At 43.5% G+C, this 21,361-nt stretch overlaps 1 protein-coding gene across 1 annotated transcript in view; it reads right to left on the reverse strand.

Moving 5' to 3' along the window:
* Positions 1-6,475: 6,475 nt before the first annotated feature.
* LOC134207215 (serine/threonine-protein kinase 32C-like) overlaps positions 6,476-21,361 on the reverse strand; it is an 18,230-nt gene continuing 3,344 nt past the window's right edge. Inside the window, exons 2-3 of the mRNA XM_062682936.1 lie at positions 9,244-9,301; positions 6,476-7,962 (exon numbers count right to left, since the gene is read on the reverse strand). Coding sequence (XP_062538920.1) covers positions 7,363-7,962; positions 9,244-9,301 — 658 coding nt within the window. The 3' untranslated portion in view covers positions 6,476-7,362. The remainder of the gene's footprint in view (positions 7,963-9,243; positions 9,302-21,361) is intronic.

Here is a 21,361-nt window from a genome sequence, read left to right on the forward strand (position 1 = left end):
AGCGGCTCTATCCGCAGCACCCAAGTAAAAACCACTCCAGTGTGCATTACTTTTTCTTTGTAAAAATGCCAATACCACAAACCTGGATTGAACCACGGAATCAATAATTTAAAGAGAGAAGGATAATAAATTCGTGTTCCGTGTATATCTATCGAAGTATCCAATGCACAAACTTGTTGAAAAACATAAACAAATCATTTATCGCCGCATTGACAGTGAATTGTCGGATGAATTTTGACAGGTGAATGAACCTGACAGACTTGTCATTTCAACCTTACTAATAATACAAGTACTGTCTCTCGTGTCTCGTGTCTGCTATTCAACATCGCTTTGGAGGGAGTAATACGAAGGGCAGGGATTGACACGAGTGGTACGATTTTCACGAAGTCCGTCCAGTTATTTGGTTTCGCCGACGACATTGATATCATGGCACGTAACTTTGAGAGGATGGAGGAAGCCTACATCAGACTGAAAAGCGAAGCTAAACGGATTGGACTAGTCATCAACACGTCGAAGACGAAGTACATGATAGGAAGAGACTCAAGAGAGGTCAATGTATCAATGCCACTCACCACGAGTCTCTATCGGTGGTGACGAAATCGAGGTGGTTGAAGAATTCGTGTACTTGGGCTCACTGGTGACCGCCGATAACGATACCAGCAGAGAAATTCGGAGGCGCATAGTGGCTGGAAATCGTACGTACTTTGGACTATGAGACCTGGACGATGCTCGTGGAGGACCAACGCGCACTGGGAGTTTTTGAAAGGAAAGTGTTGCGTACCATCTATGGTGGGGTGCAGATGGCGGACGGTACGTGGAGGAGGCGAATGAACCACGAGTTGCATCAGCTGTTGGGAGAACTATCCATCGTTCACACCGCGAAAATCGGAAGACTGCGGTGGGCCGGGCACGTAGCCAGAATGTCGGACAGTAATCCGGTGAAAATGGTTCTCGACAATGATCCGACGGGAACAAGAAGGCGAGGTGCACAGCGGGCAAGGTGGATCGATCAGGTGGAGGACGATTTGCGGACTCTCCGCAGACTGCGTGGTTGGCGAAGTGCAGCCATGGACCGAGCTGAATGGAGAAGACTTTTATGTGCAGCACAGGGCACTCCGGCCTTAGTCTGATAATAAATAAATAGTATTGGGCCTATAAGTCCTTGAGCTTAGCTGTTTAATCGTACCTGATGCCTTGCTATAAAACTTTTCTTCTACTTTCTTTCTTTTCCACTATATTTAATTTTGAACTTTTCTAAAGAAAACTTGCACTGTACGTCTAGTGACTTTGCTGGTCAACGTGGAAAAGAACGAAGCTCTCCTTAAGGACTATGTTCGGACTATGTTTTCCTATTTTCAATAGAAAATATCCCTTTTCATTTTCCCCTCTTTCCATGTCGTATCAATATTTCCCTTCAGCTCCTCCATCCATTGTGAGAGTTTTTTGTAAAGTGTATGTGAATTGTAGGTATACATTTGATTTAGCCATTTACAGAACATGTTTTTAAGAAATACATTTATTTATTAATTGGCGATATCATATATTTAGATTATTCCTAGTCAACAATTATGCTTATCGGAGCATCCTATTAATTATGTATCATCAATTAGAATCAAATAAGAATCGTTAATTTATTCTTTAAAAAGATCTCATTGTATTGGATGCATTCATACCGAGCAGTGGTATGACATTGAGTTGCTATTCTGCTTGATTGAGTTCTCACCAGTGGTGCGAATTCTCAATCTCAGTGACTTAAATGTGTTGGATATTGATACCATTTCCTCTTCAAACTCACTTCCTAGCAGTGCAAACTGAAAATGGTTAGCAGCAACAATCAAAGATAAAGTAAACAAAAGACCTCTCTCCTCATTGCACACGCAGCCCGCACTGACAGTCTATTCAGATCACTCGCTGCTGTGTGAATGCGACGGCCCTATATAAATGCATGGGTGAATACTATCACTTGAAAGACAATGACAGGATATTTGTGCCAAATGATCACCAGCTTCAGCCCGCTGTTGGCAAACCGAGTTTGCTAAGCTACTCTACAGTGACTATAATAACAGTGTCGTCAAGTGTCAGAATTGGAACAGAATCGTCTGTCATTTCCATACAAATGCGCGTTCCAAACGAGCAGGAGACCTGTCAAACGTAACACATGACGTTACTCTTTTTATAGGACTCTAAGCTACTCCTGCTTTGTCGTTCTGACTGAAAGGCACCGTCATAGGCAAAGAGGAGCAGAGAAAAATACAAACCAAAAGTTCAAACTCAGCAGGCATTGTTGATAAATTGCACCACTGGTTCTCACTCCACTCTCGTGCTGCTTAGGCCTTTCTCTTAAGTTGAAACTACCTAAACGGTAACAAGATCCATAGCAAAAGTAATGTACACTCAGAAATAGACCAAACCTGTAATAACATACAAACAAATCATTTTTCATATTTTCGAAGTTTATACTAAGCTACAGTAAAAAAGTAATCTATGCAAGATTTAATCGTTACACGGCGAGGATACGGATGTTATACTAATCGAGTATTTAGTTTTCCGCGAGCGGTAATGGTCGCCAGCTTGCCTGCCTTGCATGAATTCACTCAATCAACATCTTCTTATATGCCACATTGCAAGCTGTCAAAGTAAAATGATTTTATAGAGGAGAATGAGGCAAATCAGCGAAATCCAGTCGTAATCGGTTTTAAATGGTTGCTGTCATAGAAAAATACATTTTGTAGAGGAAAATGGGGCAAAACAGCCACTTTCAGTATCGATCTAGATCCGGAACGTATAACATATGTATTCTCTACAAATTCAGCATAAGAAAACAAAAACAAAAGTTAGTAGTCAATGGTTTTAAATAGTAGCTGCATTGAATAAATACATTTTTTAGAGGAAAATGGGGCAAAACAGTTACTTCCAGTCGTAATCTAGGATCGGAATATATACCATACTTATTTTTCACACAATTCTTCTGTGGGGAATAAAGTGAGTCTGAAGAATGCATTTGCATTTTGTTGGTTACATTGATGGATAAAGTGGAACGTATTTCTTATTTCATGATAAAAATAATGAAATAATCTAAAATATTTAAAAATGACATTAATAGAAAAAATGATAACGAATTGGAAATTCAATCGTAGTTGGCATTTGAAATGCCAGCATACTAAGAAGCTAATGAGAAGAAATTTGAAATTCAATCTCAGTAGACTGCAAGGCTTGGAAAATTCGTTCAAAAACGAACGAATACTTCGTTTTTAGCCCGCAGTGAGGTTTTAATTTCGGTGCACCGATTGATGTGCGCTCGAGGACGTGCTGCTGGCTGCACGAACAAGGGAAGAGGCAAATACAATGCATTCGTTTTATTCATTGAAAGTGGGGAGTTTTGAACGTGGCATCTTCACAAGCCTGGTAGTGCCGAGGAGGCATCGTTCAGTAGGGCAGCGTGAAATGAGGATGTATTCTTCGTTCATCGGTAGTGTTTCAGATGCGAGTGAGTGTTGTGTAAATACAAAACCATATTAGCGAGAAAGAGAGAAAATGCATTATATACCTCTCTTTTACACATTCATTCCAACAGTAATGCGCAATTCATTATAAGTGAGGCAAAAGAGTTAAATATTCTCTGCACGAGCGGGTGCTTCATTTCACTCTCTAACTGTTTCGTACAACAGTGCTATGTGGAGCGAGGAAGCATTCTTCACTAAGAACTTTGAAACTGTTCTCTCATGAAGCTACCCTCCTCGGGATAATATTTGGTGCTGAAGCATCGGTCCTCATCTTCATTGCTTCATTCATCCAAGCCCTGGTAGACTGGCAGGAATTCTAGATGATTCGAATGGTGAAAATAAACGATCATTCAGTGTTATGTTTTCGAGGCGTGAACATGCGAATTATCCTTCGGTGTTCCACGCTTGTTTTCGTTGGTAAAAGGCAAATCGGAAGACGGATTTGCTTGGCTACGACATCTTCTTCTTCTTGTTATTGGCATTACATCCCCACACTGGGACAGAGTCGCCTCGCAGCTTGGTGTTCATTAAGCACTTCCACAGTTATTAACTGCGAGGTTTCTAAGCCAAGTTACCATTTCTGCATTCGTATATCATGAGGCTAACACGATGATACTTTTGTGTCCAGGGAAGTCGAGACAATTTCCAATCCGAAAATTGCCTAGACCGGCACCGGGAATCGAACCCAGCCACCCTCATGGTGGCATGGTGTTGCTTTGTAGCCGCGCGTTTTACCTCACGGCTAAGGAGGGCCCCAATTTTCACACAATTCACACAATTATCATAAAAAAAAATAGAATTGGTTAGTCGCAATCGATTTTAAATCATAGATGTCATAAAAAATATGCATTTTTAGAGAAAAGTGGGGCAAAACAGCCACTTCCAGTCATGATTCAGAGTCGGAATACATACCATACTTATTTTCTACTCAATTAGCACCAGAAAACATAGGAGTAGTAAGCCGCAATTGGTTTTAAATAGTAGCTGCCATAGAAAAAATACATTTTTTATAGGAAAATGGGGCAAAAAAGCCCCTTCCAGTCACGATCCAGGGCCGGAAAACACGGGTAAAAATCCGTTCCCAGAAATGAGAAAATAATTCATGATTCCATGAATCCGTCGTGTTTTCATGCTATGAAAATGCACCATGAATATAAATCATGATTTCATGATTTATTTTCGCGTAACGCAACCAATGCGTTACAATTGGGTTGTTAAGATCGACAAAATAAAAAAAAAGTTCAACAGGGGATTTGAACTCGAGTACTAGTACACTGAGCGAGAGTCCGGCGTGCTAGCTCTTCGCCGTTCTTACTTCTTGGGAATTGAGTGTTCGAAGTATAACCGATTATGCATACTGTCGACTGATGAGGATTGCCTGGTACCATGAATAATGTTCCTGAAATCATGAATTATAATCATGGTTTCATGAGCTGACCTGATTCATGATTTCATGATTTTTTATTCATGCCTGTGGGTATGCATTTGTTTCCGTGTATCAGACGTTTTCTCTACAAAATTAACATTAGAAAATCTAGGAGTATTTAGCCGCAATCAGTTTTTAAGTATAGCTGCCATAGAAAGCATATGTTTTTTAGGGATAAATGGGGCAAAACGGCCAGTTCCCACAATTTCTGGCGAACGAAAATAGCACCATTTGATTTGTCGTGGAGTTTCCCTTAAGGAAGGGTATTTCTCTGCCGCAGCAAGTAGTCGCAATAAATAGGTACCTTTTTGGGTCGCTTTTACCCCACTGTGATTGGTCAGAATGCTCGGAGCGGGGGGACAGTTGACCTCCACAAACGTCAAATCAGAGACTAACCCGCAGGCAAGCTGGCGGCCATTACTGCTCTTGGAAAACTGAATAAGCTGCACGTGAACGAACGTGGGGTCAACCAGGAGAAAAGCAGTTAGCACAAATTTTCCTCAGAGTGTATCAACTTCTAGATGGAAATGGAAGACAATTTTGGTACATTATTTTATTTTCCCGAATTCAACAACACTGAGAAAATTATTTAAATTTAATTTTTTTTCCACTTTATTTTTCAATTTGGGGACACATAAATTCAATAACTGCATATTAGAGACCACACATACATTTTATTTGATTATCGGTTCTATTTGTACTTCGCGTCTGGGGTTGTTATGTGTGCATTACTGTTCATTGAGTTAAATTAATAGACTTTGGCCAATTATTATTGTGTGGATTTTTTGCAGCGTACATAACAAGTTTATCGTTTTCGATTCCCTTTGCCAAACTCGTCATTTGCAATTCATTAAGCAATTCCCACAATTTGGCCCAATTTAACTTGCCTGCAAAATGGTTTGATTGCAAAAAAACTGTTGCCACTTCTAGAGTCATGCATACGTAATAAACAAGAACAGTATGGAGCGAAGAAACGGTGTAAGATTTCTTGATATTAATAAGCGATTGCTTCCATGCTTAAGATAGACAGAATTTCTAGTGTGTTTGTTACGAATAAATGCAAACAAAATAAATAAAAACTTTTTCATCGGTTTTGTGTCCACTACTGTGAACGAGCACGCCAACGAATTGCTCCGCTGCAAATTTGCTCGTTATTTACATACCGGCGACCGAAATAATCGAATCGGATTGAAACGTATGCTCAATGGAGCGGTAGCTGGCTGCTGCAAATTCGATTAACGAGCGAATGACATGCAGAGTACCGTGACCAATTCCAAACGTACCGAAGCTGCGTCTTGCTAATAAATTAGTAAGATTGAACAGTAGGGAATTATAAGTTGGAAATGAAACCACTTACCTTATCTTTCATATAAGTGGGGAACGTTCACTGCATGGAACTGCAACCACTCTGTTGTGTATCATTCCGATAAAACGATTGAATTTCACGCTGCTACGAATATTTACTTTTTATATTTTCTCTGTTGCCTCGGGATCAGTTCTTTTTGTTCCACCCAATAAATTGCAGGGACAAAAACATTTCACTGGTTTAAATAATGCTCAACAGTTTATACCTTTATATTTGATCCGATTTTGATTTCGTTACCAGAAAAAACGAATTGACGATTATTTCACCCAAACTACGTGTCCCTCCTCGCCAAGCGATGATGATGGTGGGGCACGACAATGCCCTCCCCCACTGATTAATATTCAATCGCAGTAACATGCGCCTTCATTTATCAACGTCAAGCTCGACGGATGTCGAATGCTATGTCAACAATCGCCTACTTTGTCCTTTTGACTATAATTCGTTTTGATCCACTTGTTCAAGCCTACACTTGATTGTTTTTTGCTTACTGTCGGTTATATCTCGGTGACCTATCGTATATGCATGTGTGTGTGTAGCAACTTCTATGAACAATCAGCGAGTAATGTGCGTCATTTAGTGAGTGAGTGTGCATTCTAGCGGCCTAGCGAGTGATGATTGTATTTCTTACTACTTTTAAACACTACCGGTTATTTCGACGATTATTGTTTACCGATGTTGAGAACTATTTTTCTACGTTACTGGAAACTGATGTTAATCATTAGATGTTGCTAATATGTGCCGGACTGTGACAATTTTTGTTTGCTGTTTATCTCACTAAATGTACTCAGTCTCGTTATTTCCGTATGATTTTCGTGCGCCGAACTACAAACGTGACACAAAATATACTGAATTTTAAATTCTTAACAAATCGCAATCTATGAGCGCATTACTGACAATTTTTTTTCTCGGGTAACACATTGAATATACTCCAGAATTCGAAAACCCAAAAGCACACGAGAGACCTTCGATTTATCACAACACTCGATGCCGCTACAGGCAACGACCTAAACAAACAACGGACAAAACATTCGTAATCTCGCAACGTAAAACGCGCCACACCACTACTACTATATGCTCGGTTTTGGCGAAGGCGTCCGATCGATGTAGTCCAAGCTGTCTGCCTGCTTGGACACCGGCTTTGTCCCACTGCTGTTGATCGATCGCGTGGTACCATTGTTGGTCGATCCGTTGTCCGGCTGTGCTTCGCTGATCGTGGCCAAACGGGCCGGAACGGACTCCGATCGTCCCACCGTGGTCGTCGCATCCGCCTCTGAGCTGGCCATTGCCTGATCCAGCTCCTGCTGCCACTCGGTTTCCTTCTTCTCCATCGCTTTCCGTTTTTGCTCCTTGAACCGGTTGTACACCAGGAACTCCTTCAACAGTTGACTATCCAGCGGGCTCAGCTGGCCCTGGTTCGCGTTTTGACTGTCCCGATGGATGGACCGCTGCTTGGCGAGTCGTTTTTTCTTCTTGTGGAGCGGCTTGGTTTCGATGATCATCTCCTCCAGCTCAAGGCTGGGATCGCAGTTCAAGTGATCCTTCGATGGTTTGAACAAGGGGTTCGTTTGCTTGGCCAGAATCCGCTCGAATTTGGTACCTCGAAGGAGTTTGGTTTGCTGAAGTTCTCGCTGGCTGCTGATTCGAGCTCCCGGGTGGACGTTGAGTAGCTGGACGGAAAAAAAGTGAAAAATACCTTTAAGAAATTGATCATTTGGCATAACGCAAAACTATCTCGATTAAACTATCAAATATTTCAACTTTAAATAATTCATCGCTGTTGTACTTCGTTCAGTTGTATTGCTCTCCATAACGTCCAGGTCGTTTAGCAAAACCTCAACCGCTTACATGGTGTCGAGGATCTCAGTTATGTCGCCTCGGTGAGATCACGGAGTTCTTGGGTTTACAATTTCAGCAACATTCCGACCTGCTGGTTGATCGATTCCCCTGCTTGTACTGTGTTAATCGACCAACCTTTGACCGCATGTGGCGATGCGGTCTCAGACGTCGCATCCAGTTTTTCGTGCTTGGCGTGCGCGTCCATCACTCTCACCTTGTGGGCGCGTTCGCAATCCCAACGTTCTTCAACACCCTGCAGCGAATACAGATAAATTGCAGCTCCTCAAGGTTCTCCACGGTTTCCAAGTACTGTGGCAAAATATCCTGGTTAAGGATGCTTACTGCTCGTCAACCGATAGAGAGTACTGCAACTATCCGGTGTCGGACTAGGGTCTGTCCCACGGAACTGTGTAACTGCTGTGCCCATATGATTAGCTAGTTCGTCCTTCATGCTGTCGTTGCAATTCCACTGTTGGTCCTGGGCGGCGGGTGCAATCGAATCGACGGTTACTTGATTGATGCATCAACCCAACAGAACTCCTTCTCGACGTATCGCTCGATCTTGCCTCCTCCTCCTCTCCTAATTCCCTCTGCACTTCCCGCTTGATGTACTCTGTCTTCTGAGTCAGCATATTATGTGACATAATAGCTCTCTGGCGTGTGACAACTTGTTCTAAAGCTGGGGTGCAAACCGAATTCATCTCAGCTCTGCCACATCCATCCTGCAGCAATCATCACTGATTAGTCCAGATCAGCGTTGCGAGACGATCATGAGCATCTTGCGTGATTTCTTCTGCTGCCGTTTCTGTTTTGCCTTGTCAGCACAGGGCACCCCGATGACTAGAGGTCGCTTGTACCTCTCCTTCCTCTAGCCGCTGGCCGCTCGCTCTGTCCCCGTTCCAGGACCAGCTCCAGTAGGGGCTCCCTCCTCGGCAATCCATGGGTGGTATTGTTCTTGAGCGTAACTCCATATTTGGGTGTGCTTTCATTCCAGGCTACGGGTTCTGTAAAGTTATTTAATTCTTTACAGTGCTAAATAGCTAGAGTTCAAGCCAGTCTCCTGAGGTGGTTTTCATTGGTGCTTAGGAATTGGGCCTTCAGCTCCCACCTACTCGATTATTATTATTATTATTATTATACTGCTTCCCTACATCCTTCTCCTCCTCTACTCTAAAACATTAGAACATATTGTACATTGTAATTACATTCAATTTTCAATTCTTTATTAAAATATTCAGGATATAGCAGGCATAATTCTATAGTCTGAAAAGATAGAAAGATGTAGAATCACAATAATCATAATAATAAATTGAAACAAACTTACCAACAATTTTAATGCCCTGTACATAAACATAAGAAAACGAAGAGTCATGCAATCATGGAAGAACTCTCAGGCCCTTGAACATCAATCCTGCATCAAAATCAGAAAAATACCAACAATCCTTTTTTTCATTTCGTCGTTTACATGTTAAACTTGGAACCACTGATCTTGTCATGCAATCTATGAGAACTTATCAGGCTCTTGACATCATACTGCATCAAAATCAGAAAAATATCAACAATCCTTTTCCATGTCACCCTTCATATGTTCTATCTCTTACTCTTGGAACCACCATGTCTTGGTCATGCAATCATAATGAGAGCTTATCAGGCTCTTGAACATCAATCCTGCATCAAAATCAGAAAAATATCAACAATCCTTTTTTCATGTCGCCGTTTACATGTTCTATCTCTTACTCTTGGGAACCACTGATCTTGGTCATACATCATGGTAAGAACTTATCAGGCTCTATAACATCAATCCTGCATCAAAATCAGAAAAATATCAACAATCCTTTTCCATGTCGCCGTTCATGTTCTATCTCTTACTCTTGAACCACTGATCTTGGTCATGCAATCATGGTAAGAACTTATGAGCTCTTGAACATCAATCCTGCATCAAAATCAGAAAATATCAACTTTCTTTTTTTGTTTCATCGTTTACATGTTCTATCTCTTACTTTTGGAACCACTGATCTTGGTCGATGAATCATGGCAAGAACTTATCAGCTCTTGAACATCAATCCTGCATCAAAATCAGAAAATATCAACAATCCTTTTTCCATGTCGCCGTTTACATGTTCTATCTCTTACTCTTAGGAACCGAGTCTTGGTCATGTAATCATGGTAAGAACTTATCGACTCTTGAACATCAATCCTGCATCAAAATCAGAAAATATAAACAACTTTCTTTTTTGTTTCATCGTTTACATTTCTATCTCTTACTCTTGGAACCACTGATCTTGGTCATGCAATCATGGCAAGAACTTATCAGGCTCTTGAACATCAATCCTGCGTCAAAATCGAAAAATATCAAAATCCTTTTTCCATGTCACCCTTTACATGTTCTATCTCTTACTCTTGGGAACCACTGATCTTGGTCAAGCTCATGGTAAGAACTTATCAGGCTCTTGAACATCAATCCTGCATCAAAATCAGAAAATATCAACAACTTTTTTGTTTCTTCGTTTCATGTTCTATCTCTTACAGAACCACTGATCTTGGTCATGCAATCATGGTGAGAACTTATCAGGCTCTTGAACATCAATCCTGCATCAAAATCAGAAAATATAAATAACTTTCTTTTTTTGTTTCATCGTTTCATGTTCTATCTCTTACTCTTGGGAACCACTGATCTTGGTCGACAATCATGGTAAGAACTTATCAGGCTCTTGAACATCAATCCTGCATCAAAATCAGAAAAATATCAACAATCCTTTTCCATGTCGCCGTTTACATGTTCTATCTCTTACTCTTGGAACCACTGATCTTGTCAAGCAATCATGGCAAGAACTTATCAGGCTCTTGAACATCAATCCACCATCAAAATCAGAAAATATCAACAACTTTTTTGTTTTCGTTTACATTTATCTCTTACTCTTGGAACCACTGATCTTGGTCTACAATCATGGTAAGAACTTATCAGGCTCTTGAACATCAATCCTGCATCAAAATCAGAAAAATATCAACAGTCCTATTTCCATGTCCGTTTACATTTCTACCTCTTACATTTGAGAACCACTGATCTTGGTCAAGCAATCATGGTGAGAACTTATCAGGCTCTTGAAAATCAATCCTGCATCAAAATCAGAAAAAACAACCTTTTTCATTTCATCTTTACATTTCTAACTCTTACTCTTGAGACCACTGATCTTGGTCATGCAATTTGGGTGAGAACTTATCAGGCTCTTGAACATCAATCCTGCATCAAAATCAGAAAAATATCAACTATCCTTTTCCATTGTCTTTTTACATGTTCTATCTTTTACACTTGAGGAATAACTGATCTTGGTCATGCAATCTGGTGAGAACTTATCAGCCTCTTGAACATCAATCCTGCATCAAAATCAGAAAATATCACAACTTTTTTTCATTTCGTCGTTAACATGTTCTATCTCTTACACTTGGAACCACTGATCTTGGTCATGCAATCATGGTGAGAACTTATCAGGCTCTTGAACATCAATCCTGCATCAAAATCAGAAAAATATCACAATCCTTTTCCATGTCGCCGTTTACATGTTCTATCTCTTACTTGGAACCACTGATCTTGGTCATCAATCATGGTGAGAACTTATCAGACTCTTGAACATAAATCCTGCATCAAAATAAGAAAATATCAACAATCCTTTTCCATTTCGTCTTTTTACATGTTCTATCTTTTAAGACCACTGATCTTGGTCATGCAATCATGAGTGAGAACTCATCAGCTCTTGAACATCAATCCTGCATCAAAATCGAAAAATATCAACAACTTTTTTTGTTTATCGTTTACATGTTCTATCTCTTACTCTTAGAACCACTGATCTTGGTCATCACATCATGGTGAGAACTATCAGGCTCTTGAACATCAATGCCATCAAAATCAGAAAATATCAACAATCCTTTCTCGTATCACCGTTTACATGTTCTATCTCTTACACTTGGAACCACTGATCTTGGTCAAATCATGGTGAGAACTTATCAGGCTCTTTTGATTGCTTGCTACGACAGCTCAGAGCCTCCTCAAGAGCTCAAGCCTCCTTTCAAGAGGCTCAGGCCTCCTTTCAAGAGAGCTCGAGCCTCCTTTCAAGAGGCTCGAAGCCTCCTTCAAGGCTCAGGCCTCCTCTCAGAGGCTCAGAGCCTCCTTTCAAGAGTCAGGCCTCCTCAAGGGCTCGAAGCCTCCTCAAGCTCAGAAGCCTCCTTTCAAGAGCTCAGAGCCTCCTTTCAGAGGCTCGAAGCCTCCTTTCAAGAGGCTCAGCCTCCTAGCTCAACTCTCAAGAGCTCAGGAAGCCTCCTTTCAAGAGCGAGCTCTCAGGCTCACCTCCATCAAGAGGCTCAGAGCCTCCTTTCAAGAGCTCAGAGCCTCCTTTCAAGAGGCTCAAGCCTCCTTTCAAGAGGCTCAGAGCCTCCTTTCAAAGAGGCTCAGAAGCCTCCTTTCAAGAGCTCAGAAGCCTCCTCAGGCTCGAGCCTCCTTTCAAGAGGCTCAGAGCCTCCTTTCAGAGCTCCAGGCCTCTCAGAGGCTCGAGCCTCCTTAGAGAGCTCAGAGCTCCTTTCGAAGCTCAGAGCCTCCTTTCAGAGGCTCAGAGCCTCCTTTCAAGAAAGGCTCAAAGCCTCCCTTTCAAGAGGCTCAGAAGCCTCCTTTCAAGAGCTCAAGAGCCTCCTTCCAAGAGGGAGCCTCCTTTCAGGCTGGCCTCCTTTCAGGACTCAGGCCTCCTTCAAAGGAGCCTCCAGGAAGCCTCCTTTCAAGAGGCTCAGAGCCTCCTTCAAAGAGCTCAGGAAGCCTCCTTTCAAGAGGCTCAGAAGCCTCCTTTCAAGAGGCTCAGGCCTCCCAAAGCTCAGAGCCTCCTTTCAAAAGAGAGCTCAGGAAGCCTCCTTTCAAGAGCTCAGAGCCCTCCTTTCAAAGCTCAAGCCTCCTTTCAAGAGCTCAGAGCTCCTTTCAGAGCTCAGAGCCTCCTTCAAGAGCCTCAGAGCCCCTTTCAAACTCAAGCTCCTTCAGAGAGCTCAGAGCCTCTTTCAAAGCTCAGAGCCTCTCAAGAGGCTCAGGCTCTTCAGAAGCCTCCTCAAGAGGCTCAGAGCCTCCTTTCAAGAGGCTCCAGAAGCCTCCTTTCGAGCTCAAGCCTCCTTTCAAGAGAGCTCAGAGCCTCTTTCAAGAGGCTCAAGCCTCCAAGAGGCTCAGAAGCCTCCTTTCAAGAGAGCTCAGGAAGCCTCCTCAAGAGGCTCAGGCCTCTTTCAAGAGGCTCAGAAGCCTCCTTTCAAGAGGCTCGGAAGCCTCCTTTCAAGAGGCCAGAGCATGCTCCAAGGCTCAGAGCCTCCTTTCAAGAGGCTCAGGCCTCCTTTCAAGAGGCTCGAGCCTCCTTTCAAGAGAGCCTCAGAAGCCTCCTTTCAAGAGGACTCAGAGCCTCCTTTAGAGGCTCGAAGCCTCCTTTGAGGCTGAAGCCTCCTTTCAGAGGCTCAGAAGCCTCCTTTCAAGAGGCTCAAGCCTCCTTTCAAGCTCAGAAGCCTCCTTTCAAGAGTCAGCCTCTCACTGAAGCCTCTTCCGAGCCTTTTTAAAAGGATTAAGCATTTTTCAAGAAGCTTGGGAGCCTTCTTCAAGAGGTTCTGGAAGACTCCTTTCAAGACAGAGCCTCTTTTCAAAAGGCAGGAGCCTCCTTAGGGCTTCCAGGTCTCTTAAAGGATGCACCTTTTCAAATAAGGTTTTTCCTGCATGACGAGTTTATACAATCCCATTGAATTCCACCATAATTGTATCTTGACAGATACGTATTTCGACCTCAACAGTGAGCGTCTTCAGTGTCTCGTACTTGACTCGACTTGAAGAAAATGATCGCAGCCTACACTATTTATACTATGCGTAGGTATAATAATTTATCTAGTCTTATCTTACTACGTGCTTATTTCTACTCGCTTGATGCGCAATGCTTAGGTATAAACTTGAAGAGCCAGGAGCTACCATTTCCTTGATCTTTATTCAACAACCGCGTTTTACCTGTCGGTTGATTTCCAAGCTCTCAGCAACATCAAGTTTCCACGGAGAAGGACATTTCTTAAAATTTTAATGTTTGATGTCGTAATTGAATGATTTTCCTGATTCATGTTCAGCTTTAGACCTAACTCATAATTTAATCTATCAGTTTCCCTCTGTATACTTACTTCTGCAATATGTTTTTGAACCTTGCATCTAACGATCTTTTGTTTGACCTACATATACTTTATCACACTGTGAACAATTATTGATAAACCCCGGCCTTATTTAACATTTCTACTCTATCCTTTGGGCCAACAGTGTCTTAGTTGATTGCTTCTGCTGGAGAATACTAAATCGATGCCGAATTTCCTCAGTCGATGGCGTAGCTGGTGGGTGATGTGTCGATCTAGGGGACCGATACCCTCTTCAGCGGTTCATCGATCGTGTCGGTGTTGTCAGTTCGTTTTCCGTGGGTTCCTCTGCTTCTTGTTGATGATTCTTGTATTGTTCTTTCCTTGTATCCATTGATCCTCGCTGTTTCCAAGATGTGTTGGCTCCTTCGTTTTCCTTCTTCCTCAGGGAATCGTCTGCATCCTGTGGATCATGTGATGAAAAGCTGCCATTTTGTGCCACCATTTCTCGGTAGTACTCCTTGTTCCTCTAGTTTGTCCTCCACTGTCGACTTTTATAGACCTAAGGTTTTAACCATTTCGAATCTAAAGCCCTTCAAATGGAGGATTAAAGCCTTTAAAAGTGGTCTTCTAGGAGGCTTAGGGTCTTCCAAGTTATTTTTTAAAGCAGACGTTCAAAGCCTCTGGAAAGGAGGTTTCAAAGCCTTTGAAAAGGCTTCCAAGCTTCTTAAAAGGAGGCTCAAAGGTCTTTTGAAAGGAAGCTCCCAAACCTTTTAAAATAACACTTTCGAAACTCTCGGAAGGAGGCTCGAAGCAACAAAGGTCCTCAAAGTTTGTAGGATCCTGATGTATAATATTAATTCAAATTGGAAAATTTCACGGAATAATGAAAATTAAAATTAAAAATTAAGTTAACGTTTCTTTTAGCTACGCATATTGTCATTTAATGCCCGAAAATAGGGTACTACACAATGAATGCAAAAGTTCGAACGTTACCTCTCAAGAAAAGGTTGAGAACCGCTGAACCTGGCAATTCGCCAAGTGTAGAAAGGATTTCTTAGCCTTTTCTTGAACGCAATCCAAATTCTTTCTTCCTTTCTTTTTATATACGGTCTCTGCGGTCTCACATACTTTTTTTCAGCCACTACTGGTCATGGTATAAGTATCGGTGTATACAATATCTAAAGTTGATTTGATTTTTCCTTAAGGAAACTCAAACTCGCTTTTAAATTTTTATATTTAGGTTTCGTCAATTTTAACATCTGCATTATTTTTTCAAGTATCTCTTGCTCTGAGCATTTCTCTCTACCAGTCAATCAAAACGATAATTCATCATGTTGTATTAAAATTCTTCCATGACAGCATCAGCATTCCATTCATCGTTGAGCTTCCAAAAATTTTCCACCATCTGCATCAATTCAATGAATCAATAAAACCCCTCGGATCGATCTTCATCAGTCACTACATTCCGAATCAGACGCACAAATCACTCCGGGCTGATGTGAGCAGTCCCGACGCATCCACCGCCCGCTTCCTGCCGTAAAGTGAAATCCCAAAAGCCATCGATGTCCATTAGGATCCGAATGACGGCCAATAATGGAAATCCGGTCCCGTCCGGTGCACATTTGTCTTCCCCTTCGTGCATGTCCCCAGGTGGGCTCTCGCCGCCTCACTCCGGCCTGCATTACTTTCATCTTCTACTTTCACTGGGTTGAAAGTCGAGCCCCTGTTGGGGCGAGTAGAAAGTCGAAGCTAGCAGGAAAAAAAAACTGGGTGGAAAATCCGTGCAATTCAGATTCACCATAGAAGGGTGATGATTTTCCAGTTAACATAGTTAGTAATGGAGCGACATTTTCGGAAGATGGCCTGATAATTGAAAATATTGTAACATTCTGGGCCCTGGTTGCATGTTTTGACAAAGAATTATTTTCTGAACCGGATCATCGTTTCCATCGGAAAACTAGTTGATCACCTTTTGATTCGCATTCTTTATTTCTTCGTCCCCAGCACCGCATTGTGTTTCGGATGTAAAAGAACCCTATCCAGTGGTGATGTTGCGGTTATGGCAAAGACTTCGATTTTCTTGGATACACACATTGATAAACCTTCTGGGAATGAAGAAGGAGGAAAAACGAGCTCTGATTCACTCATCAATCTTATTTTATGGATTGTAAATCAGCACCTGTATAATCAATTCATCTTGCCGCATTAGTCGGTTGGTTGGCTGACTCAGTCGTGTGGGTTTCTGCGGTTGTACTGTTTTTTGGACGAGTGTGGAAAATGGAACTATCAGATGAGGTAGAGAAAAAATACACCAGAAGATTGCGGGATTCTTTGTTGAAGGTCTCGTGGAAATGTGGTTAATCCCAAGGCTTTAGGAAAAACTTACAGTCTTGCGATATTAATCACGCTTGTAGCGAAAAGTTAGCAATTTATCTTCTTGGCTCGGCGTGGACAGATGGTGGTGATGATAAATATTTGATTACTGTATTTGATTACCGCTAAACAGGTAGCTTTCATTTAGATATATTATACATCATTATTCAATTGTCGACTATATGACACCATCTCAAAAATTACCCAGAATAAGTTGTGCCCGAAAAATATGAGAGGATTGAGAAAAACTCACTGATTGATGCCTGACTGACCACGAATGGCGACTCTTCACATTCATATTTCTTCTACAACCTTGAAGTACCATTTCATCAAAGATTTGCTCTTCAGCATACCAATTCTCAGTTTGCCACACTCAAGGCCACATGTCTTTTACAGAAATTTTCCATTCTTAATTCATAGGTTTGCCACGATCAAAGCAACCATAAATTGGAAAGTTGCGTCATTCAGTCCTTCCTTCCTTTCTTCCGACTCTGATAATCTGGCAATATACCTTGATTGCTGGTGACTTCATCCTTTTCCTGACGATATTTGCGTTGACTGGCGGTAACCGAACATACGAGACCCATAAGCCAGTGGGGCTCCTTTTCCCCACTGATGTCATTCTTTCGCATCGCACAAATTGTCATCAATTCCTAAGTGACAACCGGCGCACTCATCCTGGGGGATTGGTGTTCGTGCGAATGGGTACCGTACGGTTCAGTGTGTCAACTTGCATCGTATAGTGGCAGTGCGGTGGAACCCATTTCCGACACCGGAGGCTAGAGGAGCAAGTTTTTTTTTCTATCCAAAGGCATCCTTCCAACTTGACATAGTTGTGCTCTGCTGTGTTAAAACATGATGCCCTCAGTCGTTGCATCGAGCGCACAAGTATATCTCGGTTTTATGAACGTTTGATTCAGCTTCTACTTTGTTTGGCCCAACAAAGGTTAACAAGTAGAAAGAATTTGTCGATGTTCGTACGAATCGAAAATGAACTGCTAGGCAGGTGATTAGAAGAAAAAAACCCAGATTAATCCACCTAGCGGTGGATGCCTCTCTCGATTCAATCCCTGGTTTTGCCTTAGTGAGATACACATCAGGGTTTGTCCCCCTCGAATGCAATTTGCGAGAAAATCGGTAAAAATTACTATATGAAAAGTGGCTAATGTTTTCGGTTTTCGTGTGCACACACACTACACACACATACGCACACATACACTGGGCTGCGAAATGGTAGATTGACATCTGGGAAGAGCGACCTACACAGCTCTGGTCCTCAAGATCCAATTCCACGCTTCCACGGTCTTCCGATGCAAGTACTGCCAGCTAAGGGTTTGTGTAGCTGGTAGAGCAGCCTGACACTTTGTCTCTGACATCAGCTAGAGTGAGTGAGTGAGACCAAAGGACCATCGTCCCTACCCCTAATCCCAAGGCGTTAAGCGAGTGCCGAGGGATGCATGGCCAGGGGTGAAATAATGAGCTAGGCCTTAACGGCACCCTCCACAGTATTTGTTCCTTACCGCGTCATGCTGGGCTCTTTGGACGTGGTGGACCTCTTTTCCCGAGCAACTCGTGGGACCAAAATGGAAAAACAAGTCAATTCTTCAATTAGTGGTAGTAGTGTGGCGACACCCCTTCGTAAGAGGTGGGTTGTTCAGGTCACCCCTAGGGGCCAGAAGCAATGATCGGCAGCTCGCGTGCGCCAGCACGTGGGTCACTAACCATCTCCCAGGCTACGCCGGTAAGGGTTATATGGCCCGTGCTGAAGGCAATAGACACAAACGCGTGGGCTTTCGGCCTTCGATGGCGACGGAACACTGGACGCCATCATCGACTTTGCGTCATCGAAGCATAATATCAAGGGACCTCAAGAGGAGCTTGCTGACACTTCGAAAGTCGATGTTGGACGCCAAGCTGGAGAGGGCGTCAGGACGGCCAGTGTAAACCCGTGAAATCGGTGGAGTCGAGTCTCAGACTGAGACAAGGATTCGCGGACTCGGGCAGGTCAGATCGAGAGGGCGTGCCAGCGAGACGGTGGTGCCTAAGTCTCAGACTGGGCTCAAGTATTCTATAGCACGTCGGTGACTCTCAACGGAGCAGACACAAAACAGGGAAGACATCTCAGGGATAGCTCCTGGGGCCGCTCCAAAACGAGATTACTACCCCGAACAAGGTAGTGGAGCTGGGAAGCTGAACCCCGGCCAGGTACCTCCCAAACCGGGTCCCCCAAGTCCGTCCACCCAGAAAAGACGGTAGTAGGGTTACAGCAGGCTGAGAACTCTCAGCCGCCCAGACCAGGAAATAGAGGAGGATGACGCCTCATGGACCCTGGTCAAGAACAAGAGAAACCAAAGACGACAAGGTCGAAAAGAGGCCCAGGCAGATGAGGGTAGCAGAGTCAGGGTAGGCGCCAATCGCTCCAGGGCGATGCCCTAGTCATCACGGCGACGAGGCTAAGTACTCGGACGTCTTGAAAGCGTGATGAGTTGACGTCAACGTGAACTCGCGCCGACGTACGTCGAATAAGACGTACCCGGATGGGAGATGATCCTCGAGCTGAAGCGGGCGTCTCGCAAAGGGCCTACAAGAAGTTGCGGAAGTCCTGGGCGAGACGGTCAAGGTGAGGCACTCACGACGGAGGTGAATCTAAGGTTAAGCCTGGACGAGATCACCGAAGTCGAAGAGCTCTCACGGCACTGCGGCGACAGTGTGAAGTGGAGACGTCCACCGCACGTTCGGCTACGGAAAGGTCCGGCAGGGACGCGGGTAGCATTGGTTCGGCTATCTGCAGGACGCGCCTCAAGGTAGTCAAGCTAGGGAGCGTCAAGGTGACATGGTCGGTGTTCCTGGTATATGAACAACCCGAAGTTTCTTCAGTGCCCTGGAACCGGGGCAAGCAATGGACTGCAGAGGCCCTGACAGAAGCAATCTTTGCCGACGGTGGATTGGAGAAAGGGACAATGCTGCAAGCCCTCCCAATTGTTTGATTTGTTCCACAGAAAGCTTTGAAACAAGCACCCATGGGGGGTTCGAGATTGCCGGCGTTTAAGCTGCAAAATCACAGTGCAGGTAACGCATCTGGCTTGCTCGCCTCGCCAGTGTGCGCAGGATAGAGAAGAGTGGAACACGTGTTGTTCGTGTGCCCACGTTTTCGCGCAATGCGTGACCACATGCTTGGCACATGTGGTCTGGACACTACCGGACATTCTACTTCGGAGAATGTGCAAAGATGAATTGGCTGGAACGCCGTTTTATCAGCTATCGTCCAAATAGTCTCGAGTTACACAGAAGTTGGCGCGTGGACTCGGGATGGCTAGTTCGAGCGCAAATAAGAGGTGGTCCAAGGGTTCGGAGTCGCTTCATGGGTCATCGGGTGCCCTGTGGTCGAACTCGTCCTTTTATCGAACAAGTGGCCGCGCGAAGAACAACATGGTATCGTCGTTTTCGCGGCGTCGGTTAACCAGGCGGGTTCAGGCCGAGGACGGAAAGGGGTCCTCGTCACGGCTGGGGTAGAGTAGGCACCGAGTCGGCAAGTCCCTCTGTGTTGGCGAATAGGCCCTATCGCAGAAGGTCAATTTAGGGTGCACGCGCATCATCATTCTTGATACCAGTCGTGCAGAGGAAAGCAAGCGCGAAATCAGCTTCCACCTTCCGAGGACATAGGGCGTGGTAAAATCAACTGGTAAGCCGGCAATTTGCTGGCACGATACCATGGTGTTCTTCTAAAAAGCGAGTCACGATGTTCGATGCTGCAAGGACATCAGCTAACCTCGAGGTGCGTTGTGCATTGGCCTCCTTTGAAGCATACTTTCTGGTTGTACCGAAGGGACGATGGAAGCAGCGGCAAGAGAGTTTAGCGGGTCGGGATGCATTCCTGCTTCCCTCGTTTGCTGTGCAGGTAGCCCTAACCCACCTTCCTGGATAACCCAGGATGTCTGTTGAGCAGATTCCCCCTCCATTGTTTAGGAGGAAAAAAAACCCTAATCCGAAATTCCTTACGGTTAGTACAAATATCTCACACATATATGTGTAAATATTTTGAAAGTGTTTCCAAAAGAGCTTATTGATCACGGTGTATGTTTTGGATAATCATGCAACTATTTTTACTCGGACTAAGTTTGCTTCATGGAGGTGAATATTTTATGCTCTTTACAATTCTCTACCGAACAACTTCCAGTAAATTAATAACAAAATAATAGTTTTCAAGTCGTTTATGTCGTCAATCAAGCAGGATTACGAGTCCGAATTAAAAGTTCTGGAAACTTTTTTTCTAACTCAAGGGTGCATAAAATAGAGGCACTGCGGTACCTTCATCAACACTGGCAAAACAGAACCAGTAGAGTGTCAAGTGGGATATTAATGGTAAATTTTAATTACTTCGCCGCACCGCACCGGATACCGAGAGGGGCAAAACTGGGCCACCCATCCAGCCAGCCACAGCCAGCCATCCACCACATGTCAAGTAGGAACGTAGTGCAAAAAGTTGGAAGCAGAGTGCGAGCGAGAGAGCGAGTTGAATTCGGTTGGCACCTACCTTCGCTTTGAATCATTTATGCTTCAGAACTTTTTCGTTTTAGAGTTAAACTTCATGAGCGGAAGCGTAGTATCATTGAGTCACAAACAACCAGAAATTTTATTTGGAATGGAGTTAAGCCGACACCTGGAAGAGGGCCTAATTCCTTCAATTAAACTCGAATCCACTTAGTCGGTCACGTTTCAAGCGTACACGAATTAATT

This window comes from Armigeres subalbatus, chromosome 1 (assembly GCF_024139115.2).
Source record: "Armigeres subalbatus isolate Guangzhou_Male chromosome 1, GZ_Asu_2, whole genome shotgun sequence".
In the NCBI taxonomy this organism is placed as follows: Eukaryota; Metazoa; Arthropoda; class Insecta; order Diptera; family Culicidae; genus Armigeres; species Armigeres subalbatus.